Source organism: Diceros bicornis, chromosome 6, assembly GCF_020826845.1.
Source record: "Diceros bicornis minor isolate mBicDic1 chromosome 6, mDicBic1.mat.cur, whole genome shotgun sequence".
NCBI classification, from domain to species: Eukaryota; Metazoa; Chordata; class Mammalia; order Perissodactyla; family Rhinocerotidae; genus Diceros; species Diceros bicornis.
Genome location: NC_080745.1, coordinates 79,736,487 through 79,756,494, shown reverse-complemented (window position 1 = coordinate 79,756,494; position 20,008 = coordinate 79,736,487). Strand labels below are relative to the sequence as shown.

The window sequence follows — 20,008 nt, the reverse complement described above, 5'->3', positions numbered from 1 at the left end:
AACCAGTTAGGAAGCATCTGATATGCCAGTCCCTGTCTGTCTCCTTATCTGTCATCTCTCCTGAGATGTCTGAGGAGGAGCAGACATAGAACTTAAGGACGATGGAAAAAGCAGCAAAGGGGAGTACTTGCCACATGAGCCCACCAAGAAGGGGTCATTTGGGACCTGGAAGTCTGCCTTAAGAGATCAGAATGACATCAATAATAGCAGTAATGGACATGATGCCAGTATCAGGTAAACAGTATTCCCAAGCTCACATGCCACATAATGTGTAGCAAAATTCAACAGTCGTTTGTGGCTCTTCAGACCAACTCCAAAGTTTGGATTTTAATCTCCTTATCCAAAAGTTTCATTGGAAATAATGGACATGATGACAAAGAAAGGAATGTATTGCTTCACCAGTAGATTTTATTAGCAATAAGATTCAAAGGTCACATGTCAGCAGCTCCTAACACGTGGTGAGAGTGAGCAGAACATCTTCGTTCACGGTTTCTTCGCTACAGAAGTTGAACCTGCGGAAAGAAAACAACATAGAGTCAGCTCTTCCTGGCACACACCTGCTGTGCTGAGCTAGAGGACAGCCTCCACTCTTCACTCAGTCTGAGAGCCACACCCTGCGCCCAAGACCAGACAAGGACTGAAGGAAAACCTCTTCTGTATAAAGGACTGAATTCTCCTTCCCGATTTTGTTTCATGGCTGTGCAATAGCAGAGAGGAGGTGTCATTGGACACCCCCAGAGACAGGGAGAGCTCATTTCTCACCTCCCCAAAGCACCTTGTCAACCAACACAAGTAAGGAAGAGTAGGGTCAGCATCATGACAAGAAATCAGCCAGAGTAAAAATTCTGAGGTCTGGTGTGACATTGGCAACGCGTTCTTATTGTAATTCACTAGTTGACTGGAGATGACTAATTGTACTCATGACTGCACAGTACTTAGGATGCTTTGCTTGAATGAGGTGTGTTAGCAGATGTAACGTGCCTGGCACACACCAGGTGCTCAAAACCTGCTCCTTTCTCTCCATCTTCATTTCCCTCCCTGTGGTCGGATGGCCGGCAGACTTGCAAATGGCAAATTAAACGTTAAAAACTAACATTGATAAGAGACTCAAGAAATGAAGGGCACATGATATCTACATATGAATTAAGGTGAACTGAATTTGCTTTGTAGTAGTTAAGAATTTGCTGGAGCCAAATGTCCTGCATATGAATGCTGGCACTGAGCCTTCGTTTAGGTATCCTTAAAACAGAGATAACAATAGTACCTACCTGCCATCACCACAATCAAGATAGTAGACATATCCATCAACCCAAAATGTTCCCCCTGCTCCTTTGTAATCTCTCCTTCCCTTCTCTTCCCATCTTCCCTCCCCCCAGGCACCCACTGATCTGCTAACGCTATAGTCTAATTGGAATTGTCTAGAATTTTAAACGAATGGAATCAAAGGTATGCACTCTTTTGTCTAGCTTCTTTCATTTAGTATAATTTCATTCAGTACAATTATTTTGAGAATCATCCACGTTGTTGCATGTGTTGCTAGTTCACTCCTTTTCACTGCTGAGTAGTGTTCCATTGTGTGGATAGACCAGAGTTTGTTTATCTATTCTCCTGTTGGTGGACAGGAGATTTCCGGTTTTTTACTATTACAGTAAAAGCTGCTATGAATAATCACATAGAAATCTTTGTAGAGATAGATGCTTCCTTTTCTCTCAGGTAAATACTTAAGAGTAGAATGGCTGAATCATAGGTAGCTGTATATTTTCCTTTTAAAGAACTTACCAAACTGTTTTCCAAAGTGGTTGTATCATTTTATATTCCCATTTATATTCTTCACATCCTGACCAGTGCTTAATATTGTCAATCATTTTAATTTTAGCCATTTAAGTAAGTTTATGGTGGTATCTCTGTGTTTTGAATATTCATTTCCTAGTAGCTAATGATATATCTTTTTCTGTCCTTTCACTTTTGATGTATTTCTGTTTTTATATTTAAAGTACATTTCATGTAGGAAGCATACAGTTGGTATTGATTTTTAAAAACCCAATTGGACAATCCCTTCCTTCTAATTGCTATATTTAGATCATTTTCATTTAATATGATTATTGATATGGTTAAGTTTTTAGCTTGCTCTTTGTTCCCTATGTTCTTTGGTTTTTTTCTGTCTTTTTATGGCTTATTTTTTTTTTCCATTTTATCTCTTTGTTGGCTTATTAGCTATAATTCTTTGTTTTATTATTTTAGTGGTTGCTTTAGAATTTATACTATATATTTTTAACATTGCATTTTACCTTCAAGTGATATTATACCAATTCACAGATGGTATAAGAACATTACACAGTATGTTTTGATTTCTCTCTTTCTACCCTTTATGGTATTGTTATCGTATATTTTACTTATACATCTTTTAACACCCCACCAATAATGATATTTAAACATCTCATGCATTTTTCATGTAGTTACTATTGCTTATGCTCTTAATTCCTTTCTGTAGATTCTTTTCCAACTGGTATCATTTTCCCCTCCCTGAAAAGGGAGAGGGAATATCTCCTTTTAATGTTGTTTAATATAATATCTTCTTTTAACATTTTTCATAGTATTGACGTGCTGATAATGAAATCTTTCAGCTTTGCTATGTCTGAAAAGTCTCTATTTCATCCTGGTCTTTAAAAGATATTTTTGTGGGTAAAAATTCTAGGTTAACAGTTTTTTCCTTTCGATGCCAGTCATGCATGGCTTAACGACAGAGATACATTCTGATAAATGCATCGTTAGGCTATTTTGTAGTTTTGCGAACACCATAGAGTATACTTACATGAACCTAGATGGTATAGTCTACTACACACCTAGGCTGTATGGTACTAATCTTATGGGACCACCGTCATATATGCGGTCCATTGTTGGCCAAAACGTCATCATGCGGTGCATGACTGTACTTTAAAGATGTTGTTCCACTGTCTTCTCACTTGCATTGTTTCTGATGAGAAATCAGCTGTAATTATTATCTTTATTCCTTTGCATGCAATGTGTATTTTTTTCCTCAGGCTGCTTTTAAGATTTTCTCTTTATACTGGTTTTGGGCAATTTGATTTTGATGTGTGTTGGTGTAGTTTTCTTCATGTTTCTTGTGACATCACTTGGATCTGTTGGTTTATAGTTTTCACCAAGTTTGAAAATTTGGGAGCCATTATTTCTTCAAATATGTTTTTCAGTCTCTACTCCTTTGTGGTCCTCACTGAGAAGTATATTAGACTTCTTGAATTTATTTCACAGCTCACTGTTTTTTCATTTTTAAAATTCTTTTTTCTCTCTCTGTTTCATTTTGGATAGTTTCTATTATGTCCTCAAATTCACTTATCTTTTATTCTGTAACATGAATTCTGCTGTCGATTGCATCCAGTCTATTTTTCCTTTCAGATACTATGGTTGTCATCTCTAGAAATTCAATCTGGGTCTTTTTCTACATGTGCCATGCCTCTACTGACTTTTGAACTAATGGAAAACAAGTTAAAAAACTATTTTAATGTCTGTGTCTGCTGTTCTAACATTTGTGTCAGTTCTGGTTTGGTTTTAATTGATTGCTTGTTCTCTTCCTTATAGGTTATGTTGTCCTGCTTCTTTGTATACCTGGAAAACTTTTATTTAATGTCATATATTGTGGATTTTAGCCTGTCAGCTGCTGGATAATTTTGTATTCCTGTAACTGAGCTCTGTTCTGGATACAGTTAAGTTATGTGGAAACAGTTTGATCCTTTCAGGTCTTGCTCAATTTAGGCTAATTATTTCCACTACTGAGGGAAGAACTTCCTAAATACTCTACCTGATGTGTCTTGAATTATGAGCTTTTCCAGTCTGGTTGATGGAAACAGTTACTATTCCCAGCCCTGTAAGAGTCCTGGGCACTGTTTTCTCTAATTCTTTCAGATGGATGGTTCACTGGCCTTGGCTAGTTCCCTCACACGTATGTGCTGATCAGTACTCTGTTGAATATTCCAGGGAAATTTCCAGATCTCTGAGATTCTCTCTCTGTAGCTGTCCTCTCTGATGCTGTCCTGTGAAATCCAATTGCCTTGGATTTTCTGGATTCTTAGCTTTGTCTCTTCAACTCAGGAAGTGTACCGGGCTCTGCCTGAATTGTCCCTCGTTGTGTATCATCCTGGAAACTCTCCAGGCAGTAAGCTGGGACAATGGAAAGGCTCCACCTTATTTGTTTCTTGATTCTCAGAGATGACTTTCTTCTGTTGCTTGATGTGCAGTGTCTTGAAAACTGCTATTTCATACATTTTATCTGAATTTTTGGTTGTTTCCGTTGGGAAGGTAAATCCGGCCTCAGTGACTCCATCTTTGCCGAAGCAAAAGTCCCATCATTGTGCTTTTATGAGGACTGAATAACAGGATGACAGAAGAAGCATAGCACTGTGACTCAGAATTTGGTTTTATATTCAAAACACTTGGGCTAATATGGGTATTGTCATGATCATCATCATTGTCAGCTCACTTTTTCTGGTAGTTCACTATGGTAAATATCCTTTGGCTCACATGTATTTCAGTCTTGTTTAGAACCAATTGTTAACCTCTGTCTTCACTAAGAGGGCCAATGATACAGAACAGCCTATTTGTATTCCTTGGTAAGTGAAGTGTTTTAACTTACCCAGGAAGTGAACCCAGGAAGTTTGGGGAAGATACACATATTAAGCACACACATAGCACCAGGCACAGCTACTAAATGAAACCATTCTTTTCACCTTAGGATCATGAAGCCAGATTCTCATTCTAACACTTAACTTGTATCAGATAACACAGATAACAATCAGATAATACCTATCGAAGTTGTTTTCCTCAAGTTCTACACTTTCTCCTAAAGAAAGCCCAGGGCCAGTCTTCCTCAGCACAAAAGAGGAGGACTGGCATTGGATGTTAGCTCAGGGCTGGTCTTCCTCACAAACAAAAAAAAAAAAAAAAAGAAAGAAACACGAGGGATTAAAAAGCAGCTGTGGGAGCCGGCCTGGTAGCACAAATGGTTGGGTGTGCAAGCTCTGCTGCGGCGGCCCGGGGTTCACCGGTTCGGATCTTGGGCACACACCGGCGCGCTGCTTGTCGGGCCATGCTATGGCGGCGTCCCATATAAAGTAGAGGAAGATGGGCACGGATCTTAGCCCAGGGCCAGTCTTCCTCAGCAAAAGGAGGAGGATTGGCAGATGTTAGCTCAGGCTGATCTTCCTCGCACACACACACACACAAAAGCAGCTGTTGCTGGGGTATAGGAGAACCATTGTAGGAGATTTAACTAAAAGTAAATGTTCAGTGGAAATAGAATTATAAAGGTGACTTACTACTTCAAATCTCTTTGGATTCTTATTACTTACAGTGCTCCATCATTTCTTTCCACTGTAATCTTGGATGCTCCTACTTTGGGTAGAGTTAGGTTGATCACATTGTTGTTCCAAAGAAATTTAACCTTCTGCACATCTCCAACTTCCACATCTGAGTCAAATTCATTGGAAACAGTATCGCCTGGATTGAGAGTGCCCCTTGGAAGTTGAGAGGTTAACAACAACATACATAAATATACATATAAATACATACATGTTTTGAAAACCAGCTTACATTGCATCTCTGGTAAGATGATTGATAGTACATTTGTTATGCTAATATATTAAATAAATGCAGATGTAAGCTAACTCAGTAGTAGTTCATTGGTCATCAGTAACTCATATCACTTTAAAGTCATGCTTACTTTAATAAAACTCCAAACATGTTTTAGTCACAATCTCCCACAATTTAATAAATGCTGACATCATTATATCATCTTTTCCCAGTTGTTTTGTGGGCAGAATAATTTTTACTGATGATAAATCAGATGCCACACATCAAGTTCAACATAAGTGGTTTTCTTAGGAAATAGCAGAAAAAATATTTAGAAACAGAATTGTGAAAAGAATTAATGTGCGAGGTTGAAATAATCTCTTCCTTTTACTGATAGGTGGCAGTACTATACTCCCATATGGTAATGAATTAACTCTTATGTCCATAACACACACTATGTGTGAAGTGTTCCAACATTTAAAGAGCTTAGAGTAATATTTCACTCACTCGAAAATTTTATACTGCCTGGAGTTTCCTTTATCTCCAAGCAAAGAAACTAACACGTGTCCTGTGACTTTCTTTCCAGACAGTGTGACGGTCACCTTATACCTCCAACCTGCATGGGGAAAATAATTGCACAATAACAGCTTGTAGAGAAGAGACACTGAAAACAAACCAACTTGGATTCCACTACTGCTGACTTTTGAATATTTGATATATGCTATTGGTAGTTCTTCTAATCAAGTAGTCACAGAGATTCTTTTATCTAAATGTTCAGAGGACAGGCATTGGTGAAGGGGAGGAGCACCGAATCTTTCCAAAGTCAATAGTTTTCAAGCCAAGAGATGAACTAATATATTTTGCTTTCAATTTTTTAACCTAAGCATTTATTCTTGAATGCTAAAAGAACTTTGTGTTAAAACTGTCTTGTCATGAGTACAGCCATGTTTGTCCGCTCCATTGACCTACAGCCACCAGCACAAAAAGAAATATAAAAGTTGCTTTCTGCGTGGTGGGAACTGGCCCTTCTCCCATGGAGATAGTTGCAATGCGTAAAAATTTCAAGGCCCTTTGGGTGCCGCAGCCTGGGACGGACTGGCCATCTGTGCTGGGCTGGGACGATAACCAGGGTAAACAATGCACGTACACAACTACTGGGCTGGGACGATAGCCACGGGGCTCAGTGCATGCATGCCACTGATAACCATTTGTGCGTGGGAACACTAGATGCTTGCTCGGAAAAAGCTCTGTAACTGCTTACTCTGGGAATTATTGATGCTATAAAAAACTGCTGGAGACTGACCTGATGAGAATTCCACCTGTGGAAGGGACACCTTGCCCAGGACGTGTGATTCCCGCCCAGCTGTGTCGATTGACAGGACTCTCCCAGCAGTGGGGCGTGGATGTTGTGAGTAACTGATTTATTGTGAAGTAATTGATCTGACGTGTTCTCTTTTCGGTCAACCTGGTGTTTCTCTTTCTGGTTGATTTGTGTCATTTCCCTTCAGTCGATCTGGTGTTTCCCTTTCTGATCAATCTGATGTTTTTCCCTCTTATTATATGACCTATTCGAATCTGCCGCTATCTCAGCCGATCTAGTGTTTCCCTTTCCGATCAAGCTGCTGTTTTTGCCTCTTATTATTTGACCTATTTGGATCTGTTTGTGGACTATCACCTTTACTATCCTCTATATAATAAAATATACCTTCAGTCCATTTGTTTGGAGTGGAAAGTTTCTTTTACATCTCCGATCGAATCCCCAAACCTCTCACAACAAAAACATAGTGGAAAAATGGTAAAGTGTGACATTTTCAGTGGTTTACTTTGTTTTATAGGTCACCACTTTTTAGAGTACTGTCATCTCTTTGTCTAAACAGTCTACATTTATTTTAACAATTCTACAACTCAACTTGCCGTTGCCATTGGAAATGTATTAATTTATTGTAACCAATGTATGGTATTAGTCAATAGTGAACTACCAGTTTTTGTCATTTTGAGCTAGCCTGGGCCATTGGGGAGGGGATAAAATTCGGCCTTAGTTTTTACAATGCAGTGAACCCCATTGACTCCCACCCAAATCGTTTTCTTCCTCAATTACCTAGAAAAGAAACTAGAGTCTGTCCCCATGCCTCACCACCCATGCATCCTCTAATTCCCATCCTCCGTGGAGTCTACAATCCTAAATATCTCTTAAATCTGTCAACTCCTTTCCATTCCCACAAGCTCTGCTCTCTCGTGGATTACTTTTCTGCTTTTACAAAACCTCAGAATTTTGCTCAGTGAAACTTTTGACTGAATATGAAGCAGCTGGAGCAGAAGCCTCCTGAATTCAGCACCAGAATCAAATGTGAAGAAACTTCTTTTTGTGTCATTGAGAGTTCAGGCCCCAAACTCTGTTCTGTCGTCCATATCAGCCATAGATTGGCTATGCATTTTCCACAGTGGGGAGGGAGTGTTTAAAACTTTTGTATAGAAAAGCACTTTCACACATTTTTACTGGACATGATAAAATACATAGCATTAAGTATTTAAGGCAAATAAAATAGAGACTTACGGGCAAAATTGCTGGCATCACCGGTGTTTAGATAAAATATCTGGCCCTCTGCACTTGTTCTCCCAGGAAATTTATCAGCATAATGCCCCATCTGTGGGCAGCCTTCACTTGGACAGGGGAAGCACTTGTTCTACAGAAAATAAACAAATGATGATGGAAGATGCTCTTTCTTTTAATAGTGCACCATATTTTTTCACATCTTGCTGCAATTCAAATATTCTAAAGCCAATTCGGTTCTGATGGTAAAAGGGGACTTTAATAGTGTCTCGGCAAAGGTTAAAAATGCATCTCATGGGCCCTCCCAGTGGGCTAAGTTTGGGCGCTCCACTGCGGCAGCCCTGGGTTCATGGGTTCGAAACCAGGGCGTGGACCGATGCATTGCTCACCAAGCCATGTGTGGCAGCGTCCCATATACAAAATAGAGGAAAATGGGCACAGATGTTAGCTCAGAGCCAATCTTCCTCACATACACAAAAGAAATCTCATTATTTGCAATGATAAATCAGCAATTTCTGTTAAATAACACAAGACTAACAAAAATATTATAAAAATCACACCAGAATTTATAATATATTTATATGTGTATTTTAATCTTTTCTCTTTTGCCTCTCTTAAGTTGCCCCAGTTGGCCCAAGACATTCATCTACCTGCAGGTGACTAGAATTTATTTTAGAAAGATTGCAAAAGAAAGAACAGGAGATGATAATCAGCTTCTGATATGCAAAATAGGACCCATTAGGAGGACAATAGGCTCAAAAGCCAGGCTTTTCTCAATTCCTTTAGCTCCCACTTAGAATACCAAGTTCTGAAGGATTCTGATCTCAGAATTCTCCCAGTGTGGAGGGAAATGCCCCAGTTGGCCAGTAAGGCTTAGCTATGATGTTGGGGTCTGGAGAAGACTGATGACATATAGGAAAATGTTCTCTCTTTCTGGGCCAAGGAACTGTAGGAAGAAGGAAGGGAGAGGGAGGGATAGAGTGGTAAGGACAAACATCACAATTCCCACTATGGAGGGGCAAGGTTGTTCCACAGTAGAGGCAAGTGGTGGGCTCCTGGATCAAGGGACCAAATGGGGATTGGGCCGAGTCTCAGGGTCTGCACCCAGCAAAAGCTAAGGGGTGACTGAACCAGCCAGGAAGAAACAGCCAAAGCTCTCTGAGGGCATTGCCTGAGCCAGAAGAGTGGACATGCCCAGACAGCACCTACAGACGCCTGCCTTGCACCCATCCATCAGGCGGACCCCAAAGTCCTCCCCTCTGCCCAATACACACACTGACCACCATCACCGGGATCACCCCGCCCAACACCAGCTTGGAGAGAAAGGCTGAGAAATCTGCAAAACTGAACACTTTTTCTCCTAAAAGTATCTGAGCATCACCTAAAAGGACTGTTTATATTACTGAATCAGACCAAGTTTTAATTGAATGAAACCTAAAGCATCTTTGTTCGTTTTCCCCGTTACCTAGAGAACAGAGATTTGGAAAGAAGATAAAAATGAAGTCAGACGAAAAAAAGAGGGGTGTGCTTGTTGTATATGCAAGTTGTACTGTGAATAAAATATATACCTCTCCTCCTACACACACATAATAGCCAACACTTGTTGAATGCTAAGTATGATATTTTAGGTTTTGGCTAAGCGATCAAAACATGTCATCTCATTAAATCCTCCCATATAATCCTTGGAGTCTACCATTATTATTTACATTTAGAAATGAAGAAATTGGCTTAGAGAAGTTTAGTATTTTGCCCCAAATCATTCAGCTATTTAACCGTGAACCGAGGATTTGGATCCTCTCTCGTCATCACTAACGTATACCTCCTGGGTAATTATGACTTCACCTGGCACAACCTCATAATTTGAAATCTTACTTATTAAATGACATAGGTTATACATTTTTATTTTGAAAAAAATATAGTGAACAGAAAAGCAATTAAAAAAACCCAATAGGTTATAGATATATCATATTTAAGATCACACGTAAGGATCCTAACCTAGATGTTTAGAAAATATCAAACAAGATGAAAACTAAAAAAAAAATCTTGGTAATTATAGGATTGCACAGAAATATCCACATGCCCATAATTAAATAGTTTTAAAAGGTCATCTTTTAAGACAAGTGTTCCATATTCGTCAACATCCTGTAGCCATAGCTCAGACTTCCATAGACTATGTTTTTACTTAGAATTATTTCAAAATAAGTTTGAATATTTACCTGCTACTGGCAGAAGTGTTAGAGAACAAGGTACACAAGGGAGATTTCAGTTTATAAGCCCATTTTCTAAAGTTCTCTAAAACCTTATCACTATTAGAATAATATGTATAATTGAGAGTATAAAGAATGTGGCAGTCATACAGTAACATTCACTGAATGCATGTCATGTACAGAGAGCCACACCAGTCATGAGAAGTGATGGTAACAAAGGTCTTTAGGTACAAGGTGGAGTCTACTTACCGCAGTGAAATCACTGTAAGAGGCACAAGAGAATCCAGCAAAGCCACTAGGATTGAGGATACTATCATTGTAATACTTGTAGCTTCTTAAGTGATTACAGGCCACATATGCAACAGTTCCTTTGAAATAAGACATAATTACACATCAGTGACAGATTTTATTTTTCAAAGTTAACGTCATGATCAGTATATACTTGTTGAATAGATTTCTCTAGTGTGAACTAATGGAGATCGCAGAACAAAATCATTTCTGAAGTGAATTTATGATCCATGATACAATTAGAAGTCAAATACTGTTTAAGATTATAATAGTTTTGCCATAGCTAAATGAAATGAAAAAATAACTGTAGAAGGAAAAGATTGGTTCATACGATATAATTTAGTAAGGCCTTCCCTGAATTAGATCCTTGAAAAATTGACTACCAATACATATTCTTTCCCACAATCTCCTCATGCCCACTTCTCAAAGTGAAAATCTTGGGGATACAGTTAAAAGTCCTTTGTTTAGAAAATGTGAGACCTATACAATACCAAAATATGTAGCAGGTTTAGCAAAATAAAAGACAAACTTTCCCCCAAGAAAATCTCTTCAAGCACATAATGGTTTTACCGTCCCAGATCCCCCCTACGTCAACAATCTGAGAGAGAATGTTCTTTTGACATCCAGGCATTTCTTCTCCTCCATTTGGAAAGAAATCTAGGTGGCCCACAATTTGGCTCATTCCAAACCCTGAAAATTTTAAAATATGGGAAAGTTGATGTTAACGTGTAGACTTGAAACACTCTAAAACACTCTTATGTATGGACTCAAAAAACACTCGAGAAGAACGAATTCAGGAACTCACCCAAGTTGGGGATCATGGGGGCAGCGTCTGTGTGAATTACATCCACAAATTGGGCATCGCTGGGGTCCAATCGGACTAATTCAGGTGTGCTCTGAAAGCAAGGTTCAGCTGGATCCAATCCTAAAGTAAATAGGATGTGTCATGTTAGTATCGATCAGTGTACCTGCACATTCATCTTTCTTCGTTAGTTATAGACACGAAGGCAAGCTTTGGTGGTAATCACGAATTATACAAGAGAAAGACAAGATAGTTCTTCCCTACCTTACCATTTTCTGAAGGGAAATCTGTTTCTAATTTACTATTTGCATTGATGTGAATTTTCCTCAAACCATGAAATTGCACTCTATTTATAGATGCTCAGTCACCAGGACAATCACAATCGCTAGCAGTAGTTACAAGGAAAGAGCCAGATCTGGGAGACACTGGACTCCTAAAAGCTGTTCAGGCTAAAAGAGTTCCCGGTGGAGTGTAAACTCCCCAGAGAGCAAGGACCTTGGCTTTCATGGTCACCAGGACCACAGCTTCGCACAGTGCCTGGCTGAGCAGGCTCTCATAAACATTTTCGGACTATGGGAAAGAAGGTTCTCTCCAGCAAATTAACGCTAGGCCTTCCAGATGCCCTTACCAACCCAAATGTAACCAACTTATCCAAAGCATTAAAAAGAGATGATGAGGTGGTCGGAGACTGAATGGGAAGATGGAAGAGGAAAGTGGTCATTCTTTGAAATAGTCACCTCTCAGATCCAGGATAGCAAAGTATTTCTTATAAAGTTACAGGGTTGTTTTAGGACCTGGTATCCAACATGAGAACCCCATTGGCCAAATGCAACCAGACTGAAGTCTGTAAAATAATTTTATTTTTTTTTGTGAGGAAAATCAGCCCTGAGCTAACATCCGACGCCAATCCTCCTCTTTTTTAGCTGAGGAAGATTGGCCCTGGGCTAACATCCTTGCCCATCTTCCTCTACTTTATATGGGACGCCACCACAGCATGGCTTGACAAGCGGTGCATTGGTGCGTGCTTGGGATCCGAACCTGCAAACCCCGGGCCACCACAGCGGAGCACGCACTTAACCGCTGGGCCACCGGGCCGCCACCAATAATATTTTTTATCTAATTATTAGCATGCAGAACTGGCAGCCCAGGGCAGCGTGGCCATTGGCCCCCCACCCCCAACTCTTGGATTGTGGTTGATGAGGTTTGGGCTAATTATCAATTGCTATTGAAACAGAATATAATTAATTATATATTTTTGAGCTCTTTGGGTTTAATTCCATCTATTATTTATTCTGTTATTTATGGTATTTATTCTATTCTTGAAACTTGTTCTATGTGAATGCCTGACAAAGAGAAATAGGTAGATATGAATAAGGCCTCCAGATGTTCTCAATTCACATTTTAGTCACATGCAATATTTACACATTAAACAGGGCTCGGCAGACCAAAGACTGATATCAACCAAAAATTTACAACGCCTCAGGACACACTGATTTCTGATCATGTGGCCCAATTAAGAAGTTGTGAAAACCTGTCTCCTCAGGTAAAATACAGGGCTGCACCAAATTTTCATCCTTTTAAATACCTATTGGCTACAGTTAGTCCAATTTTGCTGCTTTTACTGTTTTAACCAACCTGTGATCCGTCCAATGGCTCCACTGGTTGTCCTTCCAGCCTCCCCTGCAACGTGAGCACCCAGGCTATGGCCAATGACATGGACGTTGGAAGGTGAGTAGCTTAGTGACGACTGTCGGGAAGAAAACTTCTTCAGAATGTTTTCAAATATTGCAAAATTCAAGATGGGCACAGATGCGGAACCGCGGAAAACTTGAGTTTTAAGATTTACTGCCCCCTTCAAAGCAATTGATTTTCATGGATACTTTTTTCCCACAGTTATATTAGAAAATAGCAATGAGTTTAACATTTAAACTGGTGGAAGTAGAGCTCTCTTTGGGTGTGTTACTATGTAGCGAGAACCGTGGATGGATACAAGAATTTGTTACCCAGAGATGAAAAAGCAAATATTTGGATGAGAAAATAATAATGGAAGCAATTACTCAAGCACATTCAAGTTGAACATTTTCTGTGTTTTTAGTTACCATATCAGATTAACTTGTTCTCACTGTGCTTCTCTTTAAAAGAAAACAAAAACAAATAACTAATTTAACCTTAAGGTTGGCATTATCATGTCAAATTGATTTAATAACTCGTAAAATTAAAAGACATACTGGGAGAATTCAGTAGGAACAACCTACCTGCTTGCTTCAATAATATCACTTAAAAAAAAAACTGGTTTATTGATCTAAAATATACTTATTGGTAAAGCTTAATTTTATACTTTTTTTGCGTTTTTCTTTTCAAACACATGGACAGCCGCATCTCAGTAGAGAACTGTCTTGACCAGTGATCACACCTACAACGTTATTTATTTACTTTTTTTGGAAGAGAATACAGAGAGCAATGTGCTTGGGCTTTTATTCAACCCGGAAGTAGTTACCTGAAGAACTCCAACAAGATATGCCACTTCCGCCCCCACAATCCGGACGTTCTCTGTGGCCTGTGTGTATCTGGTGTCAGCGCCAGTTGACCAGTCCACACAGATACAGTTCACACTTTCCACCTTCAACAGGTTCTGGTGGCAGAGACACAATAAATAGGTAAATAATTCAGGATCTTTATGAATTACTAATGAACACATTTGAGGACTACAATTCCCTCCTTGACCTATACAGAATCTTGCTTGCTTTTAAGCCCAAAGCAATGAACAAAATTTCTAGTTTGTTATGCATATGGAATCCCTTTTAAAGTTTAATGTTGGCTCCAAATTGGAGATTTGGCCATAGTGGGAACTAGATTCTTGGGATTTCTACTGCAACAGATGCCTAGACATTTGTTTCAGGGAAAAAATGTATAAAATGTAGTGCAAAGGGTTGTCTCATTAGAGCATCCCAAATGTCATGAGAGTACATTGCCCTTACTAGAAAGCGCCCCAGGACATTGCCTGTCTTGCTCACTACTGTATCCTCAGTGCCTCAAACAGTTCCTGACACACAGTAGGTACTCGATGACTATTTACTGAATGAATGAATAACTGAATAAATGAAAGACTAAGTTTGGGCCCCTTAAATAAATATGTTGAAGGTAGGTGAGTAAGATTTTCCATGATGGAAACCCTAATCAAAGTTTTTGGATGAACGTATTATTGTACATTACAGATGAGTTATTTCACATAAAAGCATAACCTACCAGATATCCACTAGAGGCCTTGTTTAATGAGGGTCAATGATAGTTTCCTGAATGTTAGATCTGGCAGGAATTTTGTTTGTTTGAGTGTGTGTTTATACATATCCCCACTTTTTTTCCAAAAAGAATTTGAGAAGAATGAAGCAATCTTAGAAATCATCTCCAACTCTTCCGTTTTACAGATAGAAAAATCCAAAGACTGGAAACTATTTGCTAATGTTGTGGTTAGCTAAGGAGAGAGTCTGAACTGGAATTGAGAACATTTAACCTAGTTTAACCCACTCATTTCTCCAACATAAGGCAACAAGATTGTCAAAGACCAACCAAATGCAAGAGAAACACATCTGCTTTTGGAATCTCAGAAACATATTGTATATACAAATCTAAAGAAATTGTATATACAAACCATATATACATACACATTCCTTTTGAGCTAAGAATCACTTTTATTTTCCTTCACTGTTGTATAGAAATCTATTACTAACCTCCCTCCAATAAGCATCAGCTTTAAATTGTTTTAGAAGACAAGTTATGGTTTTACTGATGATTTCCAAACTTAGCTGTCCATTTTGGCCATCTTCAGGATCAGTGGATGCTCTCTGGAGTTGACTCAATTCAGCCTTTGTTTTGAGTCATAGACAGGTCTGACACTGAATGGATGTAGGAGGACCTTTTGTGTCCTTTCTCTTGAGACCTCTGAAGAAATGAATGCACCTTTGGGCCACAGCTGCCCACAGAAGCTGATGAATACATGAATCAACGATAATGCTCCTCGAGCACTAGCACTTCCTAGGAAAATTTGTTCTTTTTGATTTTCTGTCTTTTAAATCTTCATTATCACAGGGCACATAGCCAATAGTATCCCTACTGTTGAAACAACAGAAGCCAGAAATGAAAACCTATGTAGTTTCCCTAGATGTTGCTACCACGAGAGATCCAAGAGTAGCAAGTGAAAATCAAAGGAAAATACTTAGTTTGGGCAAAATGAGTTATCTTAGCTCTTCACATGGGAATTAAAAGCTACTGAAAAAGTTGAAAACTATTGACAATGCAACTAATGCTGCATCAGTACAGCAACATCTGTTGCTAAATTTTGAAATAGCTCTATATTAATTATTACAGAACCACTACCCAGAGCCACCAAATGGCTACCAACTTTGCTGCCCTGACTGTCCCAGGTCCCCTCCACACCCTACCACTCCCTGGACCTCCCTTGGGGACCCCAGACCCAGCAGGATCAGAGGATGCTCCAGTGTCACGGTGGCGCATATTTGTCCTGATCGGTTGGGGCCTGTGTCTTCCCTGTTGTTAATTATCACTCTGGAAACATCCTCTCCTTAAGACTTTACCACGTCTCACCTGGCATATATCCGACGGCCAGCTTTCTTCTCCGCTGTCCCTGAATCCGTGAATAATAAAGCGGGTTTTTCTGCTTGTTTTGAAATTGGAGCTCTTGATAGTTGATGCATCTGCAGTAATTTCCTATTTTGAGAAGAAAAGTGTTTAATGTAAGTTTCTGATAGTATCCAATAGAACCGTTTGTACGTGGAGGGAGGTGGTAGGTAGGAGACTACCAGGGCTCGAGATCCTGGTGAGTAAGGATCCCATTACAACCAAGCTCTTTGCAATCGTCACCAAGTTGCTGCTTTCCAACCACCATAACATTTTTGCAGTTGTCAACTTGGGATAATATGCCTGCTAGAATACTGGTGGTAGGGGTCTTGTCTCCACACAATGGAAGGGTTCGTTGTGTGTGTGTGTGTATGTGTGTGTTATATACATACATATATATATATATGTATGTATATTATGTTGGGAGATTCCATATAATATCGGGATAGTTTATATATATGTCCGTATATATTTTTTATATATATTATATACATATTTATATTATATATATATTCATATTTAGAATATTTATTAAATGGTACCATAAAGGTAGGATAAGAATAATATCAAGTTAATGGACCTCTTATAAACAAGTTACATAAAATAACACATAAGCCCACTACTCTAAAAGTCTACAAAAATGCAAGTTCCCCTGTCTGATTTGTTCTCATTAGAAGACTTAAAATTCGATATCTTTACCACCTAAAACAGATAGTGCTTAGTTTTGAAAATGAGGAGCACTCTTACTTGAAAGTTGTTTGGGTTCTCGTTAGTGTACAGGAGGAAGCGGGTGTTGACCTCTTCTGGAGACCAGGGCAATGTTTTGAAGGGTCTTTGCAAAGTTCCTCCCCATGGGGACTCATCGCTGAAGCAGCCAAGTCTCTCAAAGCAAACTTCACTTCCTGCAATCACCCAGAAGTGTTTCAAGGATATGAGTTTAACCAGAATGCTCTTTTTAATGGTTTCTCTGCCAAAATATGAGTTAAATTACATCTTGTGGCATATTTTCTTCCTCCATATCCCCAAACATCTCCTTATCTACACACTCACAAAATATCTTCAATAGACAATGTCTCAGCTGAAGAAACCGCTGCTCCTCATTTCCACCGTGTAAGATGCCTCACTCCTCTCGTGTTTCTGTCCAGTCCCATACTGGGGTCTACTTTTGCCTCTCAACTCAGATGTCTTCCCTGGGCCATTGATGCCCAAGAAAGGAGCAGCCTTGTATCCCCAGGCCTTGGTAGAGGAAGGGTGAGCTCTCAACTCTTTGTAGCCATCTTCTGGCTTTGGGCTTTAGGTGGAGAGCTTAAGTTTCATACAAATGCCAAAACTTTATATATCCACATGGCTGAATATTTAGGTCTCTGACCTACGTTTGAGGGGCATCCTGGATTCCTGTGATCAAGAAGCTACTCACAAGTAATCAAAGAGAAGAGCCATGGTTTGACACAACTCCAGGTTTGAACGTTACCCCACAAAAGAACAACACAGAGAAAGGGTTCTTGGGGAAGAGAAAGTCTAGTAGGAGTGGAAGCAGTAGCTGTGTCGTGTGGCTGCGTTCCCAAAATCTTACTGTGTGCCAGGTGCTGGGCAAGATGATTGATGGGACGCATCCCACCTAAGTCCTACAATTATCCTAGGAGAGGGGTGGTATTATATGCCCATTTCACAGATAAAGATAATGAAGCACAGAGAGGTTAAGAATTTTGCTCATGGTAATGCAATTGTGGCTGATGGAACCAGGGTTCAAAGCCCAGACTTGACTCCAACCTAGGGTTGCTAGATTTAGCAAACAAAAATACAAACTAAATTTGAGTTTCAGGTAAACAATGAATATTTTTTAGTATAAATATGTCACATATTTGTTGTTTATGTGAAATTCAAATTTAACTGGTCTTAGCTTTTATCATCTTTCTTGCTCTACTCTTTATCCTCATAGTGGCTTGAATTCAGCCATCATAATCCTTCTTGAAAGTATTCAGCAGTGAATCTCTTTCAGCACTACATAAATATTTTGCCTTACCTACTACCACTCCTAGCAACAGCGAAAGTGTCCAGATTAGCAGCATCTAAAGAAAGTTGAAAATATGATTGAGTCTGGCTACATAAATTTTTAAAAGATTGGCCTAATTCAAGTTCAGTTAGATCACTGGGGGAAAATAGGCAAATTCTGATAAATTAGCCTTGGGAAACATGTTCCTGACTTACCGTGGCAGTTCTGTCAGGTTCCGCGCACAACCAGATAGTACTGAAAGGTCCTTTTATAGGCAAACCTTATCTTTTTTGAACAGTTCTATGGAAAAGTGACATGAAACAAGAGGAGGTTCCAAGGATATATTTCTAATTTTAATCATAAATAAACCAAGATTATTAGAGGAGGTAAAATTTTCCACAGTACTCGTGGGAAGATGAGAAAAGGATAGGTATAAACAGTTCTCTTCCAGTGTGATTATGCAATACTCAGAATCACCATAATTTCATTGTAGAGAAGGTTCTAGTCTGCCCCCTTTTTAATTTGCAATTCTCTGTGCAGGTCTGTGGGCATGTGTGAAAGTAAATTTTTTTCACGGATTTGATAGCAGCAGTCTTGAAAACAAATACTAAAAGCTTACCAGCTCATGCAGTTTTTGTATAACCTTGCCTTACCCTCAAAAACAATGAAATAGGGGCAATTTTTCAAGAGAGTTCATTCCTTTTTGGAAAGCAGTTGATATTTTATTTTGATAGTCCATAGAACTAACTTTTTTCTCAACAATAACATGGAGAAAAGAATAAATAAAATGACAAGTGGAACTGGGGTACTTCTAAGATCATAGAGGTGGAATCAGTGACCCCACCATCAGATGAAATTATGAATAAGAGAGAAACATAAAATTCAACTTGGAAAAAAGGGTTTGGGAACAAATAATACGAAAGAGAAGTATTTGATAGAAAAGAACTGTGATGTTTTCAGTTGGTGATAGATTGCTTAAAATAAATTTTTAAGACTGTAATGGGATACTATAATTTTAAGAAACTGGGGCCATTTAGCCTGACAGTGTCACAGATATAGGTTGAATCATATGAAATTACCACATTCATAGGTCGGAAATGGTCAAGTAATAATTCAGCCTCATGACAAAGTTTATAGGTACAGAAAAAAGCAATAAAATTATTTGTGAGGAAAGTTCCAGAAAGTTTGGCAAAGGAAATGTTAACATCAGGACAGAAGGCACAAGGAAGGAATTCCATGGATGGGAGCCATGGCACATTCCCACTGAATCTTTCATATCTCAGCATTTAATCCTCTCCTTAGGGAAGCTTCTCCAGCCCTGATTAAGTTTGTTCTGCTCTCCCCTCAAGAACACCTCCCCCTCAGAACTTCCTTCATTTGACACGTATCACAATCAATTGTGGATCATAAACTCAGAGAAGGCTGGAATTCTCTGGGCCTAGTTGTCACACCTCAGCATCCAGCCCTGTCGGTTTATAGCAAGCCTTTAACACATCCTTGTTGAATGAATGAACAAACAAATGAGGGAATGTATATGAATAGCAATTTTTTTTGGCATAATTGCTACGGTAACAACTGCCTACCCAATCTCACCATAAAGAGCTGTGATTTTTTCAAGCCTCTTTTACTCAAAACAAACAAACAAACCTAAGAAAAAAGAGAGCCAATGTTCACTCTGGGGTTTACCATGAAGCAAAATACATTTTGTGTGAATTATTTGTTATTCTAAGTTGGTATTGTAGATGGTACAAAATTTAATCCATAATTAGGGAGACTTTTATTCAATATAGGCTGTAAAATTAGGACAAAAGTCGACAAATTCTGAAACAGAGACTAGAGTCCATGGGAAATTGTTTTATAAATGAAAATAAGTTCAAATTTTAGAATGTTTAGGGAAGATTCAATTTCCGCAACTGTTATGAAAGCTAAGAAAGGAATTGTACATAACC

At 39.0% G+C, this 20,008-nt stretch overlaps 1 protein-coding gene across 1 annotated transcript; it reads right to left on the bottom strand.

Annotated features, from left to right (window-relative positions):
• Positions 1–398: 398 nt before the first annotated feature.
• On the bottom strand, positions 399–17,452 carry LOC131407624 (pancreatic triacylglycerol lipase-like). Its single transcript, XM_058544384.1, has 12 exons — positions 17,440–17,452; positions 16,814–16,968; positions 16,034–16,156; positions 13,929–14,063; positions 13,067–13,178; positions 11,435–11,554; positions 11,200–11,319; positions 10,591–10,709; positions 8,138–8,267; positions 6,091–6,199; positions 5,364–5,528; positions 399–512 (listed from the first exon to the last, which is right to left on the bottom strand). The coding sequence occupies exons 1-12, from the start codon at positions 17,450–17,452 to the stop codon at positions 449–451; spliced, it is 1,365 nt and encodes a 454-aa protein (XP_058400367.1). The 3' UTR covers positions 399–448.
• Positions 17,453–20,008: the final 2,556 nt, after the last annotated feature.